This window comes from Python bivittatus, unplaced genomic scaffold, assembly GCF_059951505.1.
Source record: "Python bivittatus isolate LINGU-HERP-01145 unplaced genomic scaffold, Pbiv_v1 ctg000020_np1212, whole genome shotgun sequence".
Lineage (NCBI taxonomy): Eukaryota > Metazoa > Chordata > Lepidosauria > Squamata > Pythonidae > Python > Python bivittatus.
Genome location: NW_028277030.1, coordinates 118,889,327 through 118,914,492, shown reverse-complemented (window position 1 = coordinate 118,914,492; position 25,166 = coordinate 118,889,327). Strand labels below are relative to the sequence as shown.

Genomic DNA, 25,166 nt, shown 5'->3' with positions numbered 1-25,166 from the left:
GCTCAAATGTTGTATTTTTATTTATTATCAATATTATAGTTATGTTCTCCAAGATGTTTACAAAAATAATAAAACAAATAAATGCAAGCTATAAGGCACAAGAAACAGTATGGAGACAGTAGGATTAACATTGGATCTGTCAAGTTCATTTTGCCCAGAACTGAAAGGAGAATCTAACAGGGGGCAAATGAATCTCTCAGATTTTTCTCAGCTTAGAACACCTTCTGAAGATCATATGAAAGGCGAAGGATACAAGGAACAGGCAAGTCTTTCAAATGCTATGCACCCCATTCAAGCAGTTTCTTTGTTTATAACTTTAAAAGCAGTTTTGATGGAGAGCACACAGAAGGAGCTTAGCCTTAGGGCCATGATAGGAAAACTTCATCTGCTGAATTTTGCCAATTCAACCTCTCTTAAAGAGAAAGGAACCAGATACGATACTTTATTTTCAAACCAGTGGGTTACTCTGTGCCAAGTAACCTCTCCTCACTTTGGTGAGCAGGGCTTGTTCCTAGCCATGCTTACTTGGCAGGAAATGCCCCTTATTTTATTTGTAAAGACAGCATCCTGACATATGGTTCAAAAGGTACACAGCTCAAAAAAGAAATACTAAAAGGACAATACAGCAAAATCCTAAAACCATTAACAAAAATAAATGTTTTAAGACAGCAGGAAACTGTTTCTCAGGTATAGGATGTATTATTAAAACCTCTGCTTTATCCATTCTCATTTATCCCACACACACACACACACACAAAATGCCAGAACAAAAAAAAATGGTCATGGTTGGTTAAGATTTAAAACAGTGAAAAATGAAAAACTTCTCTAGGACCTCCACAAAATCTCTGCAAGTTAAAATCCTGCAGGGACATGGGAAAGCTTGGCACAACATATGTAAAAAGGGGCAGGGTTGCCATTTTGACTTTTTAAAAACACCCTACCTAGTGGGGGAATATGTGGTGTGAAGAACCCCAAAGTGAAAAAAGAATATGTGGGGCCTCTTATATTACTGTTTCCCTGATCTTTCCCAAGCTGTTTTCTTGGGGGGGGGGGGGCTTTGATACATAAGAATTTCATAGGTTGTGGGAGAAAATCCTATCAAATCCTACCTTCTGTGCATGAAGATGCTGCCCATACAGAAGGCCTCCAAGTGTTCTGCCAACTGTACCTCCTCAAATTACGTTAGCCTCTATTCAACTGAATCCAGTGATGCTCTCAGGGTAGAACTTCATGGCAAAAGTCCAGGGATGGGCTGAAGAGAATGAAGTGCAGGTCCCTGCACACAGCTGGCTTACCAAATTTCAAAATAAATGAAGTAATACACATTGCCATATAAATAAAGTAATAAGTTCAGAGCTCAAATATACCTTATTGGGTAAACAATGTTATCTCCCATCCATGTTACTTTTGCATGTTTTATCCTTAAATCCTTTCTGTTCTGATCCCATATTAATCTGCATTGTTAATACTCTCAAAATATGTATTTAAAAATGTTGTTCCTCCTCAAAATAACTACTTCAATGTACAATTTGAAACTGTGGTGCTCAGAAGCATTGGGTTTTAAAGTTTGGAGAAGCGCAATTCTAATTCACTCACACAAACACACACACAACACTTCACAGAGAAGTGAACAAGTGCCACAAGCATCTCTCATTCAGAGTGACATCCTGACAGACTGGACCTTCACCTCACTTCACTCCTTAAAACACAGAGAACTTATTTTGCCCTTCTCCAATTTGGCACTTTCTGGAGATGATGGAGCTGCAACTCCCACAAATCCCCATCGAGATGCTGGCTGAGAATTCTGGGACTCGTAATCCTAACATCTCTGGAGGGTCCCAGATTGGGGAAGAGTACCTTAATTTGCTCTTGTGCTGATCAAAATGGTTAATCAACAGTAGCTGTCGTAAGTAATGTAACCTAGAGTTATCAGGTCTGCGCTGCAAAATCTGGATGACCATTAGATAGTAGCAAAAAATTAGTTGTGTTTCTCTTTGTTGCCTTCTAATAGTTATCCAGAAGTTTGCAGACCAGATCTGGCACCCCTAAGTTTAGGACATGACCATCATTTGTTCATGCAGCATATCATATAAGTTTTCAGCGCAAAGAAATGGGGTTGAGCAATCCCTACCCTATCACTAAATAAACCAGACAGAGGAAAACAGGCCACAGATTGAAGGGATAGAGCCCGGCTGATTGTCTTTGGAGCCAGCAAGAATGTGGCAAACAGCTACAAAAGGGGGAGGGGGTCACGGTTCTCAAACAAATCTTAGCTAACTCTCTTCCCTTCCTCCATCTTCTCTCCCAAATATTCCAAGTTTGGAAAGCTCCTTGTTTTTATAGAGTTTAAAATCAGAGCAGCATATAAAGCTTAAGGGAAGCTTTATTGCATTCTTGCACAGAAACCAGAGGAATGTACTCTGAAAACCTGTGATATCTCACTTTAATTGGAGCAAGCAATGTGTTTGCATTGCAGAAGCTCCCCCTTCCTTCTACAGAGGACCCATAAATAAATAAATAAACAAATAAATACACACACACACACAGAGGGTGTACCAAAAATCTGACCCCATAGGTCAATCATAATACGTTTTATTATTTTTTTCAGAGAAGATTTTACCATACTTAGGAATGTTCAAAGGCTATGCATCAAACAGGTAAGGAAGTGTTTAGAAAAAAATGGCAACCAATTCTAACATTTAAAGTAACTCGTATAATACATTGTTTACAGGGCTGGACTTTTGCTGTCTGTCTGTCTGTCTGTCCATCTGTCCATCCTATCTATCTATCTATCTATCTATCTATCTATCTATCTATCTATCTATCTATCTATCTATCTATCTATCTATCTCAGTTGATGGTGTTAAAAATTGGCCTTAGGCCCACTGAAGAAGTCTGCTGCCAAGCAGAACAGCCTACTCTTCCTTCTGTTCTCTCTCCCTGCTGCCAACTGTTCAGATGCCCTCTCAAAGCTATTTAATAACCACAGCAGTGAGAAGATGCAGCGGCTTCTCTTGGCCATGCTCTTTCTTTGTGGGTGGTAGTGCAGGCTGGACTTAAGAGAAGGCAAATGAACAAGCAGGTGTGAGAGTATCAAGATCCACTCACTGTCCACGAAATAATCACACTATTCAGTAAAACAGAACATTCCAATTAAGACTGCTTAAAGGGTGAGGACCGGATGGGGGACAGTATTCTAAATTAGGCGGTCCTCAGGTGGTCTCTGAGCCACTCTTCTGTGGCTGAGAGTCCCCTCCTGGAGGGCTGCATTATTACTTTCCTTGGCTCTAGGCCAGTGTTTCTCAACCTTGGAAACCGTGGACTTCAACTCCCGGAATTCCCCATGCTGACTGGGGAATTCTGGGAGTTGAAGTCCACATATCTTAAAATTGCTAAAGTTGAGAAACATTGCTCTAGGCACTTTTGCCTTTGCGGGCTCCTCCCACCATAAAAACAATAGTCTTAAAAATTATATTTTATATGATTTTCAATATTTTCTTCATATTTTTCTTTCTTTATTATTTATTTATCCAATTCATATGGCCATCCATCTCAACAAATGGTTCTGGGCAGTGAACAGAGTTAAAATAAAATAAAACAATTTTAAGCATTATAAAAGTTAAAATGCACAGCAGCTGAGCCACATCAACCCAAGTCACTAGCATTTACAGAGAACAAGGGAATAGTAAATAATATAGGTATTATTTTTGCAATAATAATCAGTTGTTCCCAATTAATGTCAGTTGTGTACTAAATTGTAAACTGTACTCAATTTTAGTATTCATGCTATCTAATTTACAAATATCATCAGTGTGATGTTCAAACTTTGTGCATTTCTTACCCACTCTTTATTAAAAGGCACAAAATAAATAAATAATTATTAAAAGGCACAAAAATAAATAACCTCTACTTCATTTTTATTCTTTCTGATTTAAAAAAAAAATTAAAACATTTCAGTGGGCCCTAGACACTGTGCCTGTTGTACCTAATGGATAAGTTGGTCCTACTCTCCTGATTGCAACAATGAAATTTGGGGCTACAATTTGCCAATGGAATTAAGTGGCAAATCGCTCTTCTAGAACCTGCAACAAATGTGTGAATCTGGGTTTTCTTTCTTGCAACACTTTGGGATCAGCGGGATTTGGGGGAGGGAGGTGATTCATTTTCCCACTGGCCCAGTCCAGTTCATCATCATGGCTGCGCCTATGATAATGATAGACTACTGCAATGCGCTCTATATGGGGCTACCCTTGAAGAGTATCCGGAAGCTTCAGCTGGTCCAGAATGCAGCCGCGCGAGCAATTTTTGGGGTCTGAAGGACCCATATAACACCTTTGCTCCGTGAACTGCATTGGGTACCAGTTTGCTTCCGGGTCCAATTCAAGGTGTTGGTTATCACCTTTAAAGCCCTACATGGCATGGGGCCAGGCTACTTGAGGGACCGCCTCGCCCTCACGATGTCAACCTGTCCCACCCAATCTCACAGAGAAGGCATGCTCCGGACCCCCTCGGCAAAAGAACTCCGATTAGCAGGGTCCAGAAGGCGGGCCTTCTCTGCTGTAGCCCCCGCCCTTTGGAACATCTTGCCCCCAGAGGTGAGACAGGCCCCCTCACTCCCGGCCTTTCGGAGGGATTTGAAGACTTGGCTCTGCCATCTGGCCTGGGGCAGGGAGGGAGGTTGTCAGAAATGGGGTTGGCTAGCCCCTTAGTGGCCTGGTGTGGCCTCCATCGGCCTCTTGGATTTTTTATCTTTTTTCTACCTGTGTAAGTGTGGTTCTTTTTATAACTTTTAATTATGTATTTATGGTTTTAACTTGATGTAAACCACCCAGAGTCCCCCATTGTGGGGAAATGGGCAGGGACAAGTCTACTAAATAAATAAATAAATAAATAAATAAATAAATAAATAAATAAATAAATAAAATCTTGGTTCTCCAAAAATTACAGTAAGTATAGTGAAACGGTGCCAACTGTTCCTCTGAATAATAAATTAATCAGATTGATGGATAATTAGGGGATAATAGTTAGCATTTGTAGAATTCGTAGGGGTGATCTCTTTTTTTTTTTAATCTTCAAAACATTTCATAAATAAGCCACCCTGTAGCAACCACATTCAGAAAAGTTGGGCCTTTCCCAGTCTGGTGCCTTCCAGATGTTCAGAATGTAGGGTCCATTTTCTTTGGAATATATTGCAACACTGATATGCAGCTTTCAAATATTTAAGATACCGTATCAGTACTATTAATAGTTCCTAATTAGGTAATACTTTCTAAATGATTATACCATTTTTCTAATTAGTTCTCTTTTTATTTGATTTTTTTAAAAAAATTGTTATCCCCAGCTTATAAAATTCTAGCTTTGGCCAGAACATATAAAATGTGTCTTTCATTTTCTAATGGAAAACAATTAGGGATAAGCACTGGATTTGGCCAATCCCTAAATCCTGAAACAGAGTGGGAGAATCAGAACAGATTTCCATTTCTTCAGGGTACAGCATATGGACGTGTCAGTCCATTATAATGACTAACCTTTTGAAGAGCCTGTACCTCAAATTAACTGTAATCCATGACTCCCCTTCTGGGAACCATTTTCTGACTATCCCCAGCTCTAAGATGAAGAGGCAAGCCATAGCGATTCAACTATGAAAGCAAAACTTCAGTGTATACAAAGATATGCTGTATTATTTCTGTGTTATTTAAACTCCCTCTTTTGGCAAAAGAAATATCTGAGCCTGCAACAGTGATGAAGCTAAGCAGACATCAGCTTGACCTGTCCCCTGGCTGGGAAATCACTGGAAAACTCACGTATGACTAGGCTGGAGCTATAATAAATATCTGTTTTAAAACTGCTCCACAGTTTTATTGTAACAATCCCATGTATTCCTCTTTCTGAAAAATATCTCTATATAGCAATTATTATGGATAGTAATCATTGCTGAAATTATTTTATGATGACTGAAAATGATTCAGAAAAAATATTTGGTCTCACGTGAGCAGAGCACCAGGTACTTTAATGCTATTCATTAAAGTACCCAGTCTTTTTTCAAGCTTCTGTGCAAGACTAACAGAAGATGAGGCTGCCTTAAGGAGTCGAATTCTTAACGCCAGCTGGTATGGAAACCTAAAACAGCAAGGCTGCTTTAATGAATGGCAGAGAGATGCTGTGCTTATGACAGGTCCAAAGCACGACTTTCAAACCATTTCTGAAGTCTACACAGCCTTGTTACTGATATGGCTTAAGGTACTGCAAAGCTTAAAAATAAAAGATATTAATAACAGCTCCATTGTATAAATGGAAAACATGTAACATGTCATTAATACATTCAGTGGGACCCAAGCGGCTTGGGTGTGTATATGGCTTTGCGAGCTGCACTGGTTGCCAGTTTGCTTCCAGGTGCAATTCAAGGTGCTGGTCATTATTTATAAAGCCCTTCATGGCACAGGGCCTGTCTCCCATAGCATCTGCCTGGCCAGTTCAATCTTGCAGGATTGGTGCACTCCAGGTTCCTTTGACCTGCCCTCTGGAATGAGGTTCCCCCCGAGATCCAGATAGTCCCCATTCTGTTGTTGTTTAGAAAAGCCAGGAAGACCTGGCTCTTCACCCAAGGCTCTTCATTGGCAAGGGAGAGAGAGACCCCCACTTCATTCCATCTGGTCTGTCATTATGGCCATCTTTTATGTTTTTTCCTTTTGTTGGTTTTATTGTAATTTCTTTTGATTGTTGTAAGCCGCCCAGAGTCACTGGGAGTCAGGCAGCATACACGTTTAATGAATACTACTACTACTGAGTAGTCATAGTAGTCTGTAGTTCCTTAAAGCACCTCTACCTTTTCTTGGGCTCATGCAGTATCTCTGAAAATATGTATTAGAAATAAAGAGACACCAACAGGTGTGACAAGGTGCTTTGGAGTGGGTGTGGACATGCAGTTGCTGCCTCTTTCTTCAAAAGCATGTTTTCCTGGAATCACATGGCTGCCATGAGAACGCAGGAAAAGGAGACCTTTTTGAAGATGGTGCTGACAGGTGTAACTTACACACTCATAGCCTCTCTGAAGCACCTTCTCTTCATTTCTAAAAATCAGCTGGCTTACAGATTTGCTTTTGCTTTACAGTATACGTTTCCAAGGACAGCATATTTCTTTTCGCATTAGAGCTTACCTTTAAATAAAAATAAACAAAGCATCAACTGTGTAGTTCCATCATCTTAGATACATATATATGAAATATTTTAACTGTAGCACATCAGGCCAGCTGTTAGTGCTTCAAGCTCAAAGATAACATCGCAGGCCTTGGAATTTTAATTTCTACAGTTATCACATGTTTACATGGCATATTATACAATGGCATCCGTAAAATAAAATAGCATGATTAGGATCCCTCCCATTTCCAGTGGATAGGAAAATAATATGGAAAAGATACAGGGCAGAGTATGTGCAAATGCAGTAATATGCGATGTTGCATTGGAGGAAGGCTAAAAATCTGAATAAAAAGAAGAGTTAGGAGAACAGAAATCACACCAAGCCTGTATTCTAGTAGTACATTGTAGGCTTAATTATCCAGCACTGTTGTGTCATGATTCGGGTGAGATCATTATAAGTGATCTTCAATTCTCATCCATCCTGCACTATGGCCCTGATCAGTAACCACATTGCTCAATAGTTCATCATTATTGGGGTCACTTTCCAAGCAAGAAGTAACATTCAAAGTCTAAAAAAGTAAATCCACTTCAACATAACAATCTAGCCTATAAATCACTGTTTTAGCACTTGTTCTTCTTCTAAGGGGCTACTTATATTTAATGGGGAAATCAGAAGTATTCCTGCCAGCTAAATGCGCATGGAAAGAGGATTATAGAACTGCTTTTTGAGAATGCTGGAAGCTGTAGTTCCAGCACATCTGGAGGGCACCAGATTAGGGAAGCTGCCCTTAAGCGCTGCTCTGTGTCTCTTCTCACCATTAATCATCTGATACACAGGAACAATCATATTACACAAGGACCCCTACCGATAATACTCTCTGAGATACAGATATAAAATAGCCAAGGTAATCAGTAAAGGGCTGCATTACTTGGCAGACTGCTGCATATTCTGTAGCCTAAACTGCCTTCTAATAAATGTTCTCTCAGTGCTATTGTGATTCCTAGCACTGTATTTGTGTATTGTTGCAAGCGCTTGCTCTGTAACCATGGAATCAATCCACATCACAGTTCTAACAGAGAGGAAAACAGTGAGCGTCTCCCTACAGGTGAAAAACAAACATGCTATTATCTTAAAAATCACTGGTCTTTAATATGCAGGATGTGACCCCCTTTTGGAAAGTCCAGATGTAAAGTACCAGTGGCACCACCTACATTTTTGTTGTTGTTGTTTATGGGGGATTTTTTTGGAAGGAGGGAAATATTCAAATGCAAGAAGAACATGTATTTATTTATGTATGTACAATTCATACAGATCACAGGAACAAAACCTAAGATGAAAATATGCCAATGGTGCAGCTTGCAATGAAAGATGTCTACGGCCCCAAAACATTAACAACTATCTCAAATCACATCTTAAAATAGGTGAATGAGCTTTGACAACCAAAGCAGGAGAAACAACTAACCAAGTAAGGACTATATTGCCACCAACAAACAAAACCATTCCAATAGTAGAGAATATATGTAGCTCAGTGTTCGACTGTTGTATTCTTTGTGTTCCCTGAGTTTAGCTCTTTTCCTGTAGATGTTTCATTACCAGGCTAGGTCATATCATCAGTGCACGAGAGAGTTGTTTCTATATAAGATCTTGCCCTGCCAGTCTCGGTCGGGGTGCACTGATAATGTTACCAACCTTGGTCTGCAGAAAACAACTACACTCAGAGAACACGAAGGACCCAAAGAATACTGTGTTCTTTTTAATATGCAGAATGGACTTTGATGCCATTCTATATATGAGTTTTCCAACAATTCTCCTAGGATACATTAAAAAAAATAGACATGCTTTGAGACTAATATGTTCATTTTATTGAAGAATGGAATTGAGTTATTTATATGGCAGTGAGACATGAGATCACTATATTTGGATATCGACAATTCAGTTGCAATAACCAAATCAACTTTTGGAAGCAATCAAGTAAAGCCCACCACATCTGTAAAATATCAGGTTTGATATCTCATGTGTTACTTTGAATAAGGAGGGACAGAACAGGGCATTAATGGGTAGCAAGAAGGTAAAATCAACAGTTCAGAGGATATGGAATACAGATTCAGATGAATAGTAAATGAATGTACCCATGTAGGCTGCTGATTGCAGTGCTTTGCATCAACAGAACATTTGTGATTGGGAAAATTCTGACCATTTGGGACTGTTAGCCACCTTGAATGCCTATGAGAAGAAAAGCAAAATATGAATTGAAATGATATAAATAATAACAAGTCAATGACATCTTAGAAGCTGGTTCCAGGTCCCCCATTGCTCCACAGTCGTGGCCCTACAAATGTCTTTCTGTGCTTTTAACGAACATTTATTGTGTTTTTCTTTACAGTTGTTTAGCTTGTAAGCAGTTTAGGGAATAGTGTTATCCTAAAAAGTGGGATAGAGATCATTAAAATCAATAAATAATGTTGTAAATGATCCAATCACTACATTAATCAGTAAACTAAACAAGATAAATGGATTTCTCAAGGCATCTCAGTCTCTCTCTTTTGACCCCACCCCCAGATGCCTTGCCACACTTATCAGGCACTTGTAGAAGTTTCCCAGCACCTTATTAGCTCTGCAAGATAAAGAAATAGATATATTTAAAGGGCAGCAGCTATCCTATCAGAGATTCAAGTGACAGAGAAAATAATTTAATCTAATACCTTCCATTACTATATATATTGAAATGGAAAAAGAACCTCCTTGGTAGGAACAAAAGAAGTATTTCCACTGGTCTATCTAACTCAGCAATGTTTACATTCGCTGGCAACAGCTTTCCAGAATAGGAGAGACCAGGGTTTGGTCCAAGATCTTTCTGCATGCAGTAAAAGTACTGCTCAAATGAACCTCAGCTCTCCTCTATAAATCTTATTGCAATAACGTTGTCAAAAGAGTGGTTACAAAGAAATACACATTTAAACAAACCCTAACAATAAAAGAGGAGTGAAACAGCCCTTGGAAGCTTATTAACTGTGGTTCTAATTTTTTAAAAGTCTATTTTTTGTTATTTGAAAGATACATATAACAATTCAAAGTATATACAGTATCTATATATTGACTAATGTGTACATGTAACTTGATTCAAATCACCTATATGTGGATTTTAACTTGAAAATGAATACAAAGTAAATGCATGCTAAGATGGGCCTAAGTATGCTTTATATATGGGACATAGCTGTACAGTTTGTCTACTGGAGGGTTGGGGGGGGGACCTGTTTCATAGGCAGATGCAAGACATAATCACAGGCAGAATATGCAGTGCATCACTTTCAAAGGTGAAAGGAATCATTATGGCCAACCAACATAATTATCTGCCAAGGAAGGCAGAATCAGAAATGGAGCAAAGTATTTTAAATGTCACTAGTTTCTTTAAAATGATTCATATATATTATATATCAACATATGTTGACACCATTTATTTCTTCAACCGATTTTAACACATTGGTCTAGCACCGAATACCCAGCTTAAAAATAGCTGACTTTTCTTAATTTTTTACTTTCAAGAAATCAGGAAGCTACTGTCAGGAAAACATGATGATAATTTATTTCAATTACAGACCTGAAAAAACAGCCACTGTTTCTCTTTCAAGACCTGGAAATGGTAGCAGCGCTTTGAATTTTAACAGGCGACTCTAGTAATATGGTGTTGAAGCTCATGTATTCCTCTCCTTTTGCTCCCCATGAAGAACAGTTTTAACTATCCTCATGTCTTCTTCAAAACCAGTTCAATCCATTTGCTTTGCTTTCTGCTTCTTTAGGCTAATATTGGTGGGCATTTGCTAAACTCTAGTTCATATACTATACAGTTGTACATTTTTTTTAAGCATACACCAACAAATATAACTTATCAAAATGTTATATCATTCAGTTTTACATCTTGGTGAGCTAGAATTGGTTGTAATTCCTTGCTGAATACAAATCAGCCCCAGGTTTGTCTCTGGGTATCCCATGAAGCAGCTCTATTGCCTCAGATCCCCCGTCACAGATCACAGAACAAGTATGACACTGCACACTGAATTCTCAGACTGCTTCCTATCCAGTCCCTGGTCAGATCAACAGTTTTAGCAAGGTGGCTGCAACATGTGCCTTCAGACATGTGATGTTTAGAGACCTCTGGACAAAGGTCCCAAAAGCAAATGTTCTCATTTACGGCCATATGGTGCTTTCCTCATCACCACCCATCCTGCAGTTAATTTCTAAAGGCTGAGATACAAGCTTAAACTGAAGCAGCCAATCATTTTGAAAAACAAGTTCCTGCAGGTCTCAGCTTCTTAGTGCTTCATGTGAAATGAGAACATGCTGCAGATAAACCTCAACAACTAAATTTCTTCTTTTACCCTTCAGGTCTGCCATGTAAAAGCAAACTGAAAGTATTTCTTTAAGTTTGTGGACTGATGTATCACCTCCAAAAAATAGTGACTCCTTGTCATCTGGATGCTTGAACTCTAGGATGTATTGCTGTGGCTCAGTTAAGAGTTTTTCTTTTCTTTGAATTAGTTTCTCATACCCAAAAGGAAATCTGGCAGAACAGCAACATCTGTGATGGGTCCCAAGGTACAGGGAACACAGGCTTTGTAACCACAAACATCTAGGTTCAATCCATCTAAAAAGAATAGATATCTAGTAACATGGTTGGGGAAAGCCTCTGCTTCAGACCTTGACAAAGCCATTCTCAGTCTGCTAAGAGAACAAAATAACCCAAATTTCTTTCACAAGGCTGAACTGTACTGAACTGTTGCAGCCTCCTGAGAATCTATATTAATGATCCCTGACCCAGAACCCATGGATGACCTCACCCAGCATCATCTGTTTTCTTGTAAATACGCCTGAAACATGACATTTGAGGTTATAAACCTATGCTTGGTGGTATCCTTCTTACCGGAACTTTATGCGGACTATAAAAATGCACTTCTTTGCAACTGCGCTTGGAAAGCTACTGTGGTGCCGGAAGAGGAGTTGGCTGATGTTGAGCAGCCAAATTCAGTCACTCTCTGCTCACCTCATGACATACAACAACAACGATAATAATAATACAGTGTAATATTACAGTGTAAAAAAGTCACTGTTGGGATGTTTTCAGGCAAAACACTACTACTGCTGTGAATCAAAAGATGTTATCCTGCTACTCTGTATTTTCCCTTTAGTGAATTTTTTGTGGTAAGAACAAAAGATGGAAGAAGCAGTAAGAAATCATATAAGGGTTCCAGATGGGAGACACCGCTCTCTGGAGCATTCAACCAAAAAAAAAAAGGGCAATGTATGACAGAAAGCATCATGCTTAATTAGTCTTGGCCTCAGTTCCCCCACTTGTAAAATAGGAATAGTGATCACCTGGCAAAGGATTCTTAGGCAATTAAAGACTACAAATTGTTTGTGCATTAGATGCGTATAATTAATCACACCAATAATGACTTCTAGAAGATTCTGACAAATATATTTCATGTCAAGAGTATGCACATGCCATAGCTCTGAAGAATGAGGTTCCTTCCACTACCTTAATAAAATTATGGAAGTTCAGGAAATCAGAATTTGTGCACTCATACCAGTTTGAATGTTTGCTGACTTTCATCTGAACCCAAAATACAATCTTCAAATAAGAGTTCAGTAAGGAAAATTGTTCTCAAGAATTGGGACCAAAATTGCACTTACCCTTCTATCCCTGGAATTATCTCTGGGTTTTAAAATATTTTGATCAGATATACATATTTTATATAATACAAAGAACTATTTTAAAAAATAAACAGAGGAATTATTACACCAGAGCCTTTATCTACTTTCCAGTGAATTCTTATAGCGATCTTCAAGAACTTTGCTTTTTTTACAGCATACAGCCCGTTAATGGGTTTATATCAAATATCACAGCTGTTTTCTTATACCCAATTCTATTTTACTTATGTTTTCCTACTGCACTTCCACACGATCAGAGTTTGTCCTTTCTTATCCCTAACACTGTACATTGAAATTGACCCACAAACCATCTTCATTTCTGCCAAATGCAATGAACACCATGAGCTAATTGGTGCTCACCCTCTTTCCTGCCATCTGGTCAACAGGAGAGTGCAAAAACCCTCATCTGATCAGTGTCCCACTCTATATTAGCAATTGTGATAGACAAAAGCCATTTCCTCCCTACTCTCAAGAAAATGGAATAAAATAACTGCTAGCACCTCCCCCTTCTCATTTATGTTTTTCAGTGCATTTATTTATAAGCATCTGTCTGGTTGTCTGCAAAACATCTGAGAGACTGATACAATGGCATATTATGTGAGGGAAGATCAATTGTAAAAAAATGTGAACAAAAGCGTTGAAATATTCCAAAGGCTTCCCAATTACCTTGCCACCATTCCTCTGTTGCACCCAAAATCCCTGTGAATTGTGAAAATGAAATGCAACTAGGCATTTTCCCCAGTAGTCGCGACCATACTTGCATCTTGCTATGGCAGCTGGACTGGGGGAGGAGAGGAGATAAGTTCTAAACAATGCATACAGGAAGAGAAGCTCTGGGAACAGGATACTGGACCTCTAAGATCTCTCTGTCTATCCTTTAGAGCTTGGCTGGTATTTCCAATAAATTGGAAAGAGTTAGAAATAAATGGACAAGAAAATATGGTGAAGTAGTCAGATCCGGAAGTGATCCCAAGATGGTGAGAAGCAGTACTGTGGAACTGTCCATAGCCATGCTGTGTAATCCTTGCAAAAAATCACCTAGGCACACATTGTGCCTGCCTGTTTCAAATGTGATGAGGTTCTAGTACTTTCTCTACTCCACACACAGTGGATAGAAGTAACTGGGGGTGGCGGAGATCTGTGCTGATCTGCTGGTTCATTCCTTACTTTCTACCCAAAGCCAGGTTAATAAGCAAATGGGATGCACAAGCTCAAGTCTTGTAAGTGATGTCACCCTATACAGAATCTCTGGGGCAAATGGGCCTGAAAGAAGCTCAGACGCTCGTTCAATCTGAAACAAGGCCATGATTGATTTACTCTTGGGATTCATACCTAAAAGCAGCTTTCATGTTCTATCAGTACAGTCCCACCCCACTATATGGTGTTCCATAAAGTTTGCCACCCCAATTTTGTTGCATCATGACTTCCTGAAAGCTAGTTAAATGTGTTGCACAAGCATAAGTTGCTTTCAGACACTCAGTCTGTCCATCCTAAAGGCTAAAACAAAAACAAAGGGTATCTCAGAATCTGAGAGCCATACCTAAGGATTCTGGGGTTCCTTTTGTCTTTCTTGATTCGGAGTGCCTGCTAAGTATGAATGGCACAAAAGGGAGAAAGAACCTCCACATTTATTTCACCATCAGGGCTTAAAAGAGCTGAGCTGACCTGCTGTGACACAAGATTTCTTAGCTTTGGGACGCAAATAGGGCAAATGTGGCATCTTGATAATCGGAAGATGTTAGGTTTGGTTGGGGGATGTTATTTATTTCTGGGTATTTTATTTATATTATAGGAGATAGTTACATTATGAATATTTGTTTGTTAACTGCTAGAAGTCCTAGCAGATTACAGTGGGTTAGAAGCTGAATGACTCGGTGTACAAATAAATAAATGGCAACAAACCCAATCATACTGAGAGAGCCGAGATGAAGATGCAGGTTACTTTAAGCTCAGGAAGTAGAATATTTAGCTGGATGTCTTTTGGGGTATTTAAATCAGTGGCACACCTGTGCACACTGAGGATTCTCTGTAGAGCGACACATGAAATTAAACCCATAGCTATCAAGATTCAGACATAAAAAAAAAAGGCACATCTTCGTTTTCACAAGGCAGATTTGGGACACCATATCTCACGTATCTGCAAGCATGTTTCAGCCACCTGCTTGAGCATCCACCAAGCCTTCCATCCAAGATACGTGGTGTGACTGAGATACATCTGTCAAACAAAGGCGTAATGTTCATCCACCTCAAAGCCATAAAATACAACCTGCCCCTATTGTACATACATCTTGAGCACTCACCCAATCCTCGAAGTGCCGGCTCCCGTTCTGCAGCAAGTCCTCAAACTGGATAGTACAGTTCGCCACAAAATCGTCGTACCCAATGGGGGCATCATGGAAAACGGCCATTTCAATCTTCCTGCCATTGCTAACATCAGTGACAAATTCATCGTTCCAGGCAGGGCTGTTGGTTTTCTGCTTGGTGGAGGTCTGCCCGATCCTGGAATCGTCCACATTGAGGGCAATGTATGGGTCCAGCAAAAAGGTCTGTGGCCTGGGACCCACCGCATGCCTTAGTGACCAAGGGGTGGGTTTGAGATTCACCGCTTCGCAGATTTTAATTTTCAGCATGCCATTAAAAACCACCATGGTTAGATGGCTTCACTTTTCCTTGGGATTAAGCACGCTCCGGAGCCAGGCGGGTTTCTAGGAGATCTCTCAATAAATAAGAAGGCAGGTTTGAGTGAAGTGGGGGGTGGGTAGATGTAGGGGGCTCCTTTCTGAGGCTTTGGTTAGTTTTTCCTCTTGCGACACCCAGTGAATGCATACAGGCATAGGTACATATATACACACATGTGTATATACACATGCATACAAACACACACACATATATTTAAGAGATATTGGCCTGTGTGTGTTTTTAACGGAAAAACAAAGAGGGGGGCAGAAGGGAAGGGGAGGGGGATCTCGCTCCTGCTTGCAGAAATCCGAAATGCAATCGCAGCACATTCAAAAGATCCTCGGAGCGGGGATACGGGGATGTACATATACATATATACACACACACGCGCGCGTATATATTATTTTTCTTAAAGAAAGACTCCCCCTCCCGGTCTTCTTTCTCTCTTTAGAGCATAATCCTTGAGCAGTCCTCCGCTGAAAGCAATCCGGCGCTCGCGCTCTGCTGCTGACTTGCCTGTGCGGCGGCGGCGCGGCGGCGGCAGGAACAACAGGGGAGGGGAGGGAGGGGAGAGGAGAGGAGAGGAGGGGGAAGGGGGTCGGAAAAAAAACCAAACACCCAGGAACACCGAACCCAACACGCAGCCCTGCCCACTTCACAGCCTTCCGACTGAAGGGGAGGGGGATCGCACAGTCCGAGGAACCTTACATCCGCCTCGGCTGCTGCGGGAGCTTCCTCGCCTTCTCCGCCTCCTCCTCCTCCTCCTCCAAGGCCAAGGATCCAGTGGATCGAATCCAATGCATGAGGAGAAGCTGCTCCCGATCGACCTGCTCGGGGAAGGAGGGTTGTTCTTTTTTGTTGTTTTCAAAGATCAATTAAAAAAGACTCACGCCGGCACCGAGGTCCCCGCCCTTCCCTCCCCAAGGCCGCTGGTCTGGCTTGTGCCACGGGCTACGCTTGCCTGATGCTGGGCGAGGAACGCTACCCCAGCTGGCCCGCTCGCTCGCTCGCTCGCTCGCTCGGTGTGTGTCTGTCTCCCCAATGCAGGAAATGCGCAAAAGACGTCAGTGTGTGTATCTGTGTGTGAATAGAAAGTTTTGCCTGTTGGGGGAGCAGTACGCTTCAAGTGATCACCGGCGAGCAACAGCTACCAGCGACGAGGGAAGAGCCTTCCCCGCCGCCGCCGCTTCCCCGGATCGTGACTTGGAGCAGAGACCCCCCGCTGCCCCCTCCTCCCTGAGCAAGAACTCGGGCCGGAGCGTTTCCTCCGGCGCGGCCAAAGCTGCTCGGGGCGTCTGTGGCGAGGAGGGGCTGGGCAGTTCGCGACAGTGCTGTCCCTCTTCCGTCTCCTCCACTGCCGCCGCCGCCTCTCCCCCCTCCCCGCGCGAGGAGGCAATTTCAAAAGCGAAGCCTGCCGCGCTGGGTTATTTTGCTTCCTTAGCGCCTCACCTTTCCGCCAGAGATCGGAGTGGCGGCTCGCGAGCGCTTCAGGCTAAGGCTTCAGGCCATGACGCTGCGGGTCCGGAGCGATACACAACTGGGGGCATCAGAAGTCCCTTTCCCGGGGCCAACGGAGCCATCTCCAAGCTGGTGCCCTCCAAATGAGTTGGGCTTCAACTCCCAGAGGCTCTGCCAGCACATCTGGAGACCACCAGGATGCGCTAAAGCCTTTGATTGGTGATTCCACCTAAGTGTAATCCGGAGCCATCATCCTACTGGTGGGGGTGGCAGAATGCCAAACTAGACAGCGAATGCTGCATGATGTGGGGTCCCAGTATACCTATCCCTTTGTTAAATGCTCAGTCCATTTGCACAACACAAACAGTGGCGCATATAGTTATTTTAGATCATGCACCTGGGATGAGAAGAGAGTCATTTTCTTGCTGTGAGATTCACCAACCGAACATCACTGTTCCTGGGTGATTTTCTGCAAGTGTGGACAAGACTGACAGTATTCTAATAGTCTAAAACTGATCTGGATGATATTAGCATTCTTTCCAAAGGCACACCCACTCTTCCTTTTATGGACACTACATGGGAATGACATATTTTTAAATATTAAAAAATTTGTTGTTCAGTCGTTAAGTCATGTCCGACTCTTCGTGACCCCATGAACCATATCGCGCCCGGCCTTCCTGTCCTTCACTGCCTCCCTGAGTTTGCTCAGTTTCATGCTCATTGCTTCAGTGATGCTATCTAACCATCTCATCCTCTGCCATCCTCTTCTCCTTTTGCCTTCAATCTTTCCCAGCATCAGGGCCTTTTCCAAAGAGTCCTCTCTTCGCATTAGGTGACCAAAGTATCTGAGCTTGAGCTTCATCATCAGTCCTTCCAATGAACAATCAGGGTTGATTTCCTTTAAGATTGACTGGTTTGACCTCCTAGCAGTCCAGGGGACTCTCAAGAGTCTTCTCCAGCACCACAGTTCAAAGGCATCAATTCTTCGGCGCTCAGCCTTCTTTATGGTCCAGCTCTCACAGCCATACATTACTACTGAAAAAACCATAGCTTCGACTATGCGGATCTTTGTTGGCAAGGTGACATCTCTGCTTTTTAATATGCTATCTAGGTTTGCCATAGCTTTCCTCCCAAGGAGCAAGCGTCTTTTAATTTCATGGCTGCAGTCTCCGTCTGCGGTGATCTTGGAGCCCAAATAAATAAAGTCTGTTACTGCTTCCATTTCTACTCCTTCTATTTGCCAGGAGTTGATGGGTCCAGATGCCATGACCTTAGTTTTTTTAATGTTGAGTTTCAAGCCAGCTTTCGCACTCTCCTCTTTCATCCTCATCAAGAGGCTCTTTGGTTCTTCTTCGCTTTCTGCCATTAGGGTGGTATCATCTGCATATCTGAGGTTGTTGATGATTCTCCCTGCAATCTTAATTCCGGCTTGTGATTCTCCCAGCCTGGCATTTCTCATGATGTACTCTGCATATAGGTTAAATAAGCAGGGTGACAGTATACAGCCTTGTCGTACTCCTTTCCCTATTTTGAACCAATCAGTTGTTCCATAACCGGTTCTAACTGCTGCTTCTTGGCCCGCATACAGATTTCTCAGGAGACAGGTAAGATGGTCTGGTACCCCCGTGTCTTTAAGGATTTGCCACAGTTTGTTGTGATCCACACAATCAAAGGCTTTTGCATAGTCAATGAAGCAGAAGTAGATGTTTTTCTGGAACTCTCGTGCTTTCTCCATGATCCAGCGAATGTTGGCAATTTGATCTCTAGTTCCTCTGCCTCTTCGAAACCCAGCTTGTACATCCGGTAGTTCTTGGTTCACGTATTGCTGAAGCCTAGCTTGTAGGATTTTGAGCATAACCTTGCTAGCATTTGAAATGAGTGCAATTGTGCGATAGTTTGAGCATTCTTTGGCATTGCCCTTCTTTGGAATTGGAACGTAAACTGACCTTTTCCAATCCTGTGGCCACTGTTGCGTTTTCCAAACTTGCTGGCATACTGAGTGCAGCACTTTAATAGCATCATCTTTTAGTATTTTAAATAACTCAGCTGGAATACTGTCATCTCCACTAGCTTTGTTGTTAATAATGCTTCCTAAGGCCCACTTCACTTCACCCTCTAGGATGTCTGGCTCAAGGTCCACACCACACCAGCATGGACATCAGGGACATTAAGCTCTTTCTTGTATAGTTCTTATGTGTATTCTTGCCACCTCTTCTTAATCTCTTCTGTTAGGTCCTTTATCATGCCCATCTTTGCACTAAATGTTCCTTTGATATCTCCAATTTTCTTGAAGAGATCTCTAGTCTTCCCCATTCTGTTGTTTTCCTCGATTTCTTTGCATTGTTCATTTAAGAAGGCCTTCTTATCTCTCCTTGCTATTCTCTGGAAATCTGCATTCAGTTGCTTATATCTTTTACTTTCACCCTTGCTTTTCACATTCCTTCTTTCCACAGCTATTTGTAAAGCCTCATCAGACAGCCATTTTGCTTTCTTGCATTTCTTTTTCTTTGGGATGGTTTTAGTTGCTGCCTCCTGTACAATGTTGCGGCCCTCCGTCCATAGTTCTTCAGGAACTCTGTCTACCAAATCTAATCCTCTAAATCTATTCATCACCTTCACTGTGTACTCACAAGGAATATGATCTAAGTCATACTGTGATGTTGAATAGTTTGCCTTGGATTCGCACTGAGACATTGCAATAATATAAAGATATTAAAAAATATAATGTAAAAATATTAAACCTTCTTTGCTTGACTATGTATGTACAATATATATTCATGGTAAGTAAGAGTAATGGGCTGTGGGCCTTGGGCCTGGCCACAACAACTAGCTTTACCGGTGTCATTACTCCTAGGCACTCACTAAACCTGAACATAGTTTAAATAATACTATGCATCATGAATGATTAAGATGTGACCCAAGCTGCATTGGGAGCCACAGTGAGGTTTCCGGCCTTATCTACGATAAGCACCATGCTAGTTCCTGATACAGTATATAAAGATACCTTGGAAAAAATATAAGCTCTTTATGCTAGCACTTTCCTTCTCATGTGCTTTTTTGTATGTATTTTCCCCATATATGTATTGACATTGCCCCATTTCTCATGACTCAGTGGAGCTTTCATACTACAGGTAGTCCTTGACTTACAACCATTTGAAGTTATGACAGTGCTGAAAAAAGTTACTTACGACCAGTCCTCATACTTACGACCATTGCAATGTCCCAATGGTCACATGATCAAAATTCGGGCACTTGGCAACTGGCATATATTTACAATGGTTGCAGCAAATGGGGTCACATAATCGCCATTTGCAACCTTCCCAGAGGGATTCCTACAAGCAAAGTCAATGGGGAAAGACAGATTCACTTAACGACCATGTGATTCGTTTAATGACTGTGGCAAAAAAGGTCATAAAATCAGGTGCAATTCACTTAAAATCACATCGCTTAGCATCGGAGGTTCCAGTCCCAATTGTGGTCATAAGTCGAGGACTACCTGTAGAAGTAAAACAATGCACATAATAATGACAATGTAAAGTTGATAAAAACTGGGCTATAGAATGCACAAATTGTAGAATGTGCAAAACAAAGGATAATTGTATTCCAGTTCAGCTATTTGTGCAGGAAGTTGAGATAAATAGTTCCATATTACTGTATGAACTAAACCAGTTTTGCTGCTCATCCCTAGACTTCCTGGTTGGCTTGGAAAGCTAAGCCTAGGTAGTCCTTGGATAGGAAACCTCTAGAGCAGTGTTTCTCAACTGCGGCAACTTTAAGATGTATGGACTTCAACTCCCATGGACTTTAACTCCTATAATTCCCCAGCCAGCTCTAGAGAACACTGTTTTCTAGAGAGCGGCTCTAGAGAAACACTGCTCTAGAGAATAGCTGAACTCTAAACTGGGAAGTCAAAAACTTCCCAGAAGAAGATAATGACAAGCTTCTTCTATACTGTTGCCAAGAAAATTATATGGACATATCCATGGGGTCACCAGGAGGAATTGAACTCAATTTCAAGATTTTACCTTTACTTTAGGCTTCATTCCAGAGTCCGAGGGAAGAGTGCAACTTGCCATCACAGCAACCTAACTGGAATGTCTTCTTTGCCCCCCCACCCCACCCCATTTCATCTGAAAACCAACCAAATGCAGACTTTGGAGTTTTTGCCCCTCCCTCCTGCTATTTTGATCACACCATATATTCAATCAAGATGTAAAAGTCTGCATGCTTTGGCCTAATACTGTAATAGGAATTTGGTACAATCATATTGGTGGTGGTGGTTTGTTACAGCTTTGCTGTTTGAAGTAGACAATTTCAGAATCAGTATGTACATCCCCCTCTGCCTCCCTTGGGACAGGCTATGCATGTGGGAACACCAGAATGGTTGCCACCACTCCGTTACAGGTACCATCTAGTCCAGTGTTTCCCAACCTCAGCAACTTTAAGATGGGTGGACTTCAACTCCAGAATGAGAGTTGAAGTCTACCCATCTTAAAGTTGCTGAGGTTAAGAAACACTGATCTAGTCTACAACATGCATATAAAATCAGATAGTTATGAAGTCTATGTGAGCACGCATGCACATAGCTCACACTTTTTAATATAATCTTTCCAGATTTTTCAGGAATGGAATGTCTAAATAACATTATATAATGGAAAATGGGCAGAACTCTGAGCTATCCCCAGCCAAAACACACAAAGAAAGGGAAATCATTTGGTAAAATAAGAACATAATATGCTAATTTAATTCATGCTTTGCCTTAGATTGAGGTGCAAAATACAACATAGAGAATGAAACAAAGAACGTCTTGAAATATTGTAGTAAACTCAGCCCCACAGAAGCTTTGTTCTTCTCACTGTGCAATAATGTCTAAAGAAAAACTTGCATAAGATGTAGCAATAATTTGATAGATGTTTATCTTGAAGTAGATGCCATTTAGTTTAATTGTAAGCATGCATACGACTACAACTCAAGTGTATCACTTACATTATTTTAATATGTGGCTTGGGAAAGGTTAAATAATTTTGTTTGCTTCAATTGATCATGTATATTATATATAGTCTTCATTTTTGTTTTAAGTAATCAAATTTGCTTACCATATATACTGCTATACCATACATTAGAAAAAGAAAATTGCAGGGAATCATCATCATCATCATCATCATCATCGTCATCCCACCCACCCACTCACCCCCAGTAAACTTCTCTAACTAAGGGAAAGTAAGATACTGTAATGGGTTGGAATTTCACACATGCTTACTTATTCAGAGCAGCATCAGATGCCCCAGACGTGACTCCCAGCTACATGATTATTAGAGGAGGCAGACCTTTGGCTTGGCTGTCACTGAAAGAACTTCCTCAGCTCCCCCACTCAGTGCCTGGGAAGTGAACAGGAAACCGAAGGAGAACCTGGCTCCCCATCTGGATCCAAGACAAGGAGTGTGAACCACTCTCTCCTGGGAGAGATGTTTGGAAGGGAGGAGGAGACAATGCTAGCCCACAAAACAATGCAACAGGATGACCTGGAGTTTCCATTATTTTTTTCCCAATGTTCAGCTGTGACACTGGCAAGCCAACATAGTTACAGTCAGAAGACACTTAGGCATTACAATAAAATATTACTTTCACATCAAATTATTTTTAATCGATTGGTCAGATTACTTCAGAGGTTTTCAACTTCCTTCTCTTCTTTTCCTGTGGATGCTGGAAAATTGTTAGGCATCGCAGCAGATCACACAACAAACTTAAAAAACAAAACAAAGGCTTTTTATGTATTTCAGTAGCATTTTCCCCCTCAGTGCCAAAATAATTGTCAAAGACAGCATCTTGTTATGGAAATGACTAATTCCAGGCAAGGCCACTGGGAAGGGCTCCTTTAACTGAGACATTTTCTGTAAAACTCCTAGTGAATTGAGAACCTGTGTTATGAACAGATATAGAAAATTGATTCCTGATTTGGAAAAAAAGAGAGGGAGAGGATTAGGGATGAAACAATGGTCCACTGAACTGGCATCATATTATGAAAGTCATAGCCTTTAGTCAATGGTCTTATTATTGTTCCTTTTGACATTCCAGCATCACATTATGAAAACTTGGCCTCCCCTCTGGATTATTTGGTCCAGCCTTACTCAAAAGTATCAGAAAAATAAACCAAGACCAAATAAAATATTCTCAATATTCCCAGCAATGTTTCTATGAACAACCCATGAGGACCTTTGATTAAACGGAGTTTTAAAAAATGTAATGGCTAAAATTGGGCGGATTTAATTTTTAAAAACTGTTTAATACACAGACACACTGTATATTAAAGGCACACTGAACCCTATCTTAGAAATAGCATACCTTAATGTTGTTTTACAAATATGCTAATATGTGGGGTGGTACCTATTGTGTGATATGTGTATTGTTACATTTACTAACCTTCCCCAACCTGGTCCTTGCATGTGTTAGACAGGACTTCAGACAGTTCCTGTAATTTCCAACTATCTCAGCCTCTGACTGTTGGTTTCTGTTGGTGAAAACTGAAGGCCAACTCAGGTTGAGGTAGCAGGCTGGGGAAAGAAAGTCCATTATTAGTGGATTCCCGGTGCAATTTATGGCAAGTATTATGTAGCTAAAACGAGAGAAGCAAGAAAGCAGTATTATCATGCTCAGAGATACCCAACATGTTCAGAAACACAATCTTTAGGCTAAGTGGAAGCATCATCTACTGGGTATCAAAGTGCTGTGTGTTTTGAGCTGGGGAACTAGCAGGGGAAGGAAAACAAATGCAAAGGAATAGGCATTGTTGGCCTGAATACTGAATGAAAGCACCCCAAACTGAAATATTTTGTTGCAGGTCCCATTGGGCTAAACAAGGAACATACACCTTACTCATAATTATTGTATTTACCCACATGACATGCACATTTGATAAATGCATGTGAGTCACAGTTTAAGATTTTCCTCTCTAGGGACAGTTTTATATCTCTAATGGCGTAGTGTTCTCTGCTGCGAGTCACATTATGGAAACATGAACAACCAGTGCTTTAGATGCCACTCAGTGTATTACTGATAATCTCTCAAATATGCATCATACACTGATGAGACTAGACTACGAGTTAGACCACTGGTCTGTCTAACTGAACACTTTATTTAAGAGTGACAGGACAATTGTCTCATTAGCATGATAAAATTATCCCTCCAATATCTGGTTAGAAAATGAATACTGGTTGATACGTGGAGATCCATCCATTTTAGCTATTACGGCAAATAGGTCTATCAGGAACTGATATGTTGCTAAAATGTTGTCCAAATGCTTTTAATGTAAGAAACTGCCTTATAATAAATCACATGGTTGGTCCCTCAAGCCATGTGTGGTCAACTCTGACTGGCAGTAACTTCCCAGACAGCCAGAGATCTTTCCTAGCGCTTGCCACTTATCCCTTCTAAGCAGAGAGAGAGATGAGGATTTAAATGGGATACTGTCTCCATTCTATAAACATACTAATCACTGAATTACTGATTCTTGGCACTGAAGCTGTGGTCTTGCCAAATCCTCTCGGATGTACAGAATGAGTGAACGCACACATAGCTGGAATGCATCTGTCTCAGTATGATCAAAAATAGTCTGATTTGTCCACTTTTACAAAACTGAAATATGTTTTAAGCACCAGTTAAAGCCTGATCCCATTGCTGAGGCTTTCACTGTGTGAGTGCCAAATGACAATGTTTTAATTTGGGCTAATGATGGGTGCTATGCAGGTGTGGGGGTGAGTCTTCCTTTCCTTTGTTGTTCCTTTGTTTTCAGATATTTCAATACATTAATTACTGGAATTTTTATACTGCTATGCTATTTTTATTGTTTTATTTTCTTGCACACTGCTTTGTCTTTGACATGGAAAGCAGCAAATATATAGCTTAAATAGACAGACAGAAACTTTATTTCAGTCATTGACCAATAAAAGTACATTCTATAAAACAAAGCAAAATTATCCCCTGACATCAATAACTGTTAGCAACCATTTGTGGGTGAAGCTTACACATAATATAGCAGAATGTTGCTACTTTTAGGGAAATATATTTATCTTGGTGGTTTAACAGGTAATGCAAATAAAAATGATCAGAGTGCCTTGGAAATTTAAATAAAAGGGTAGCTTAAATAGAGAACTGTAATAAAAGAATCTTCTCTTGCTTGCCTGTTTTG

General features: G+C 40.8%; 1 protein-coding gene across 2 annotated transcripts in view; it reads right to left on the bottom strand.

The window, feature by feature from the left end:
• PRKCE (protein kinase C epsilon) overlaps positions 1-16,673 on the bottom strand; it is a 321,985-nt gene extending 305,312 nt beyond the window's left edge. Inside the window, exon 1 of one of the 2 annotated variants that reach the window (XM_088147772.1) lies at positions 15,145-16,673. In XM_088147772.1, coding sequence (XP_088003898.1) covers positions 15,145-15,492 — 348 coding nt within the window. In that variant the 5' untranslated portion in view covers positions 15,493-16,673. The remainder of the gene's footprint in view (positions 1-15,144) is intronic. The other variant, XM_088147775.1, reaches the window with a different exon arrangement.
• Between the last annotated feature and the right edge of the window lie 8,493 nt (positions 16,674-25,166).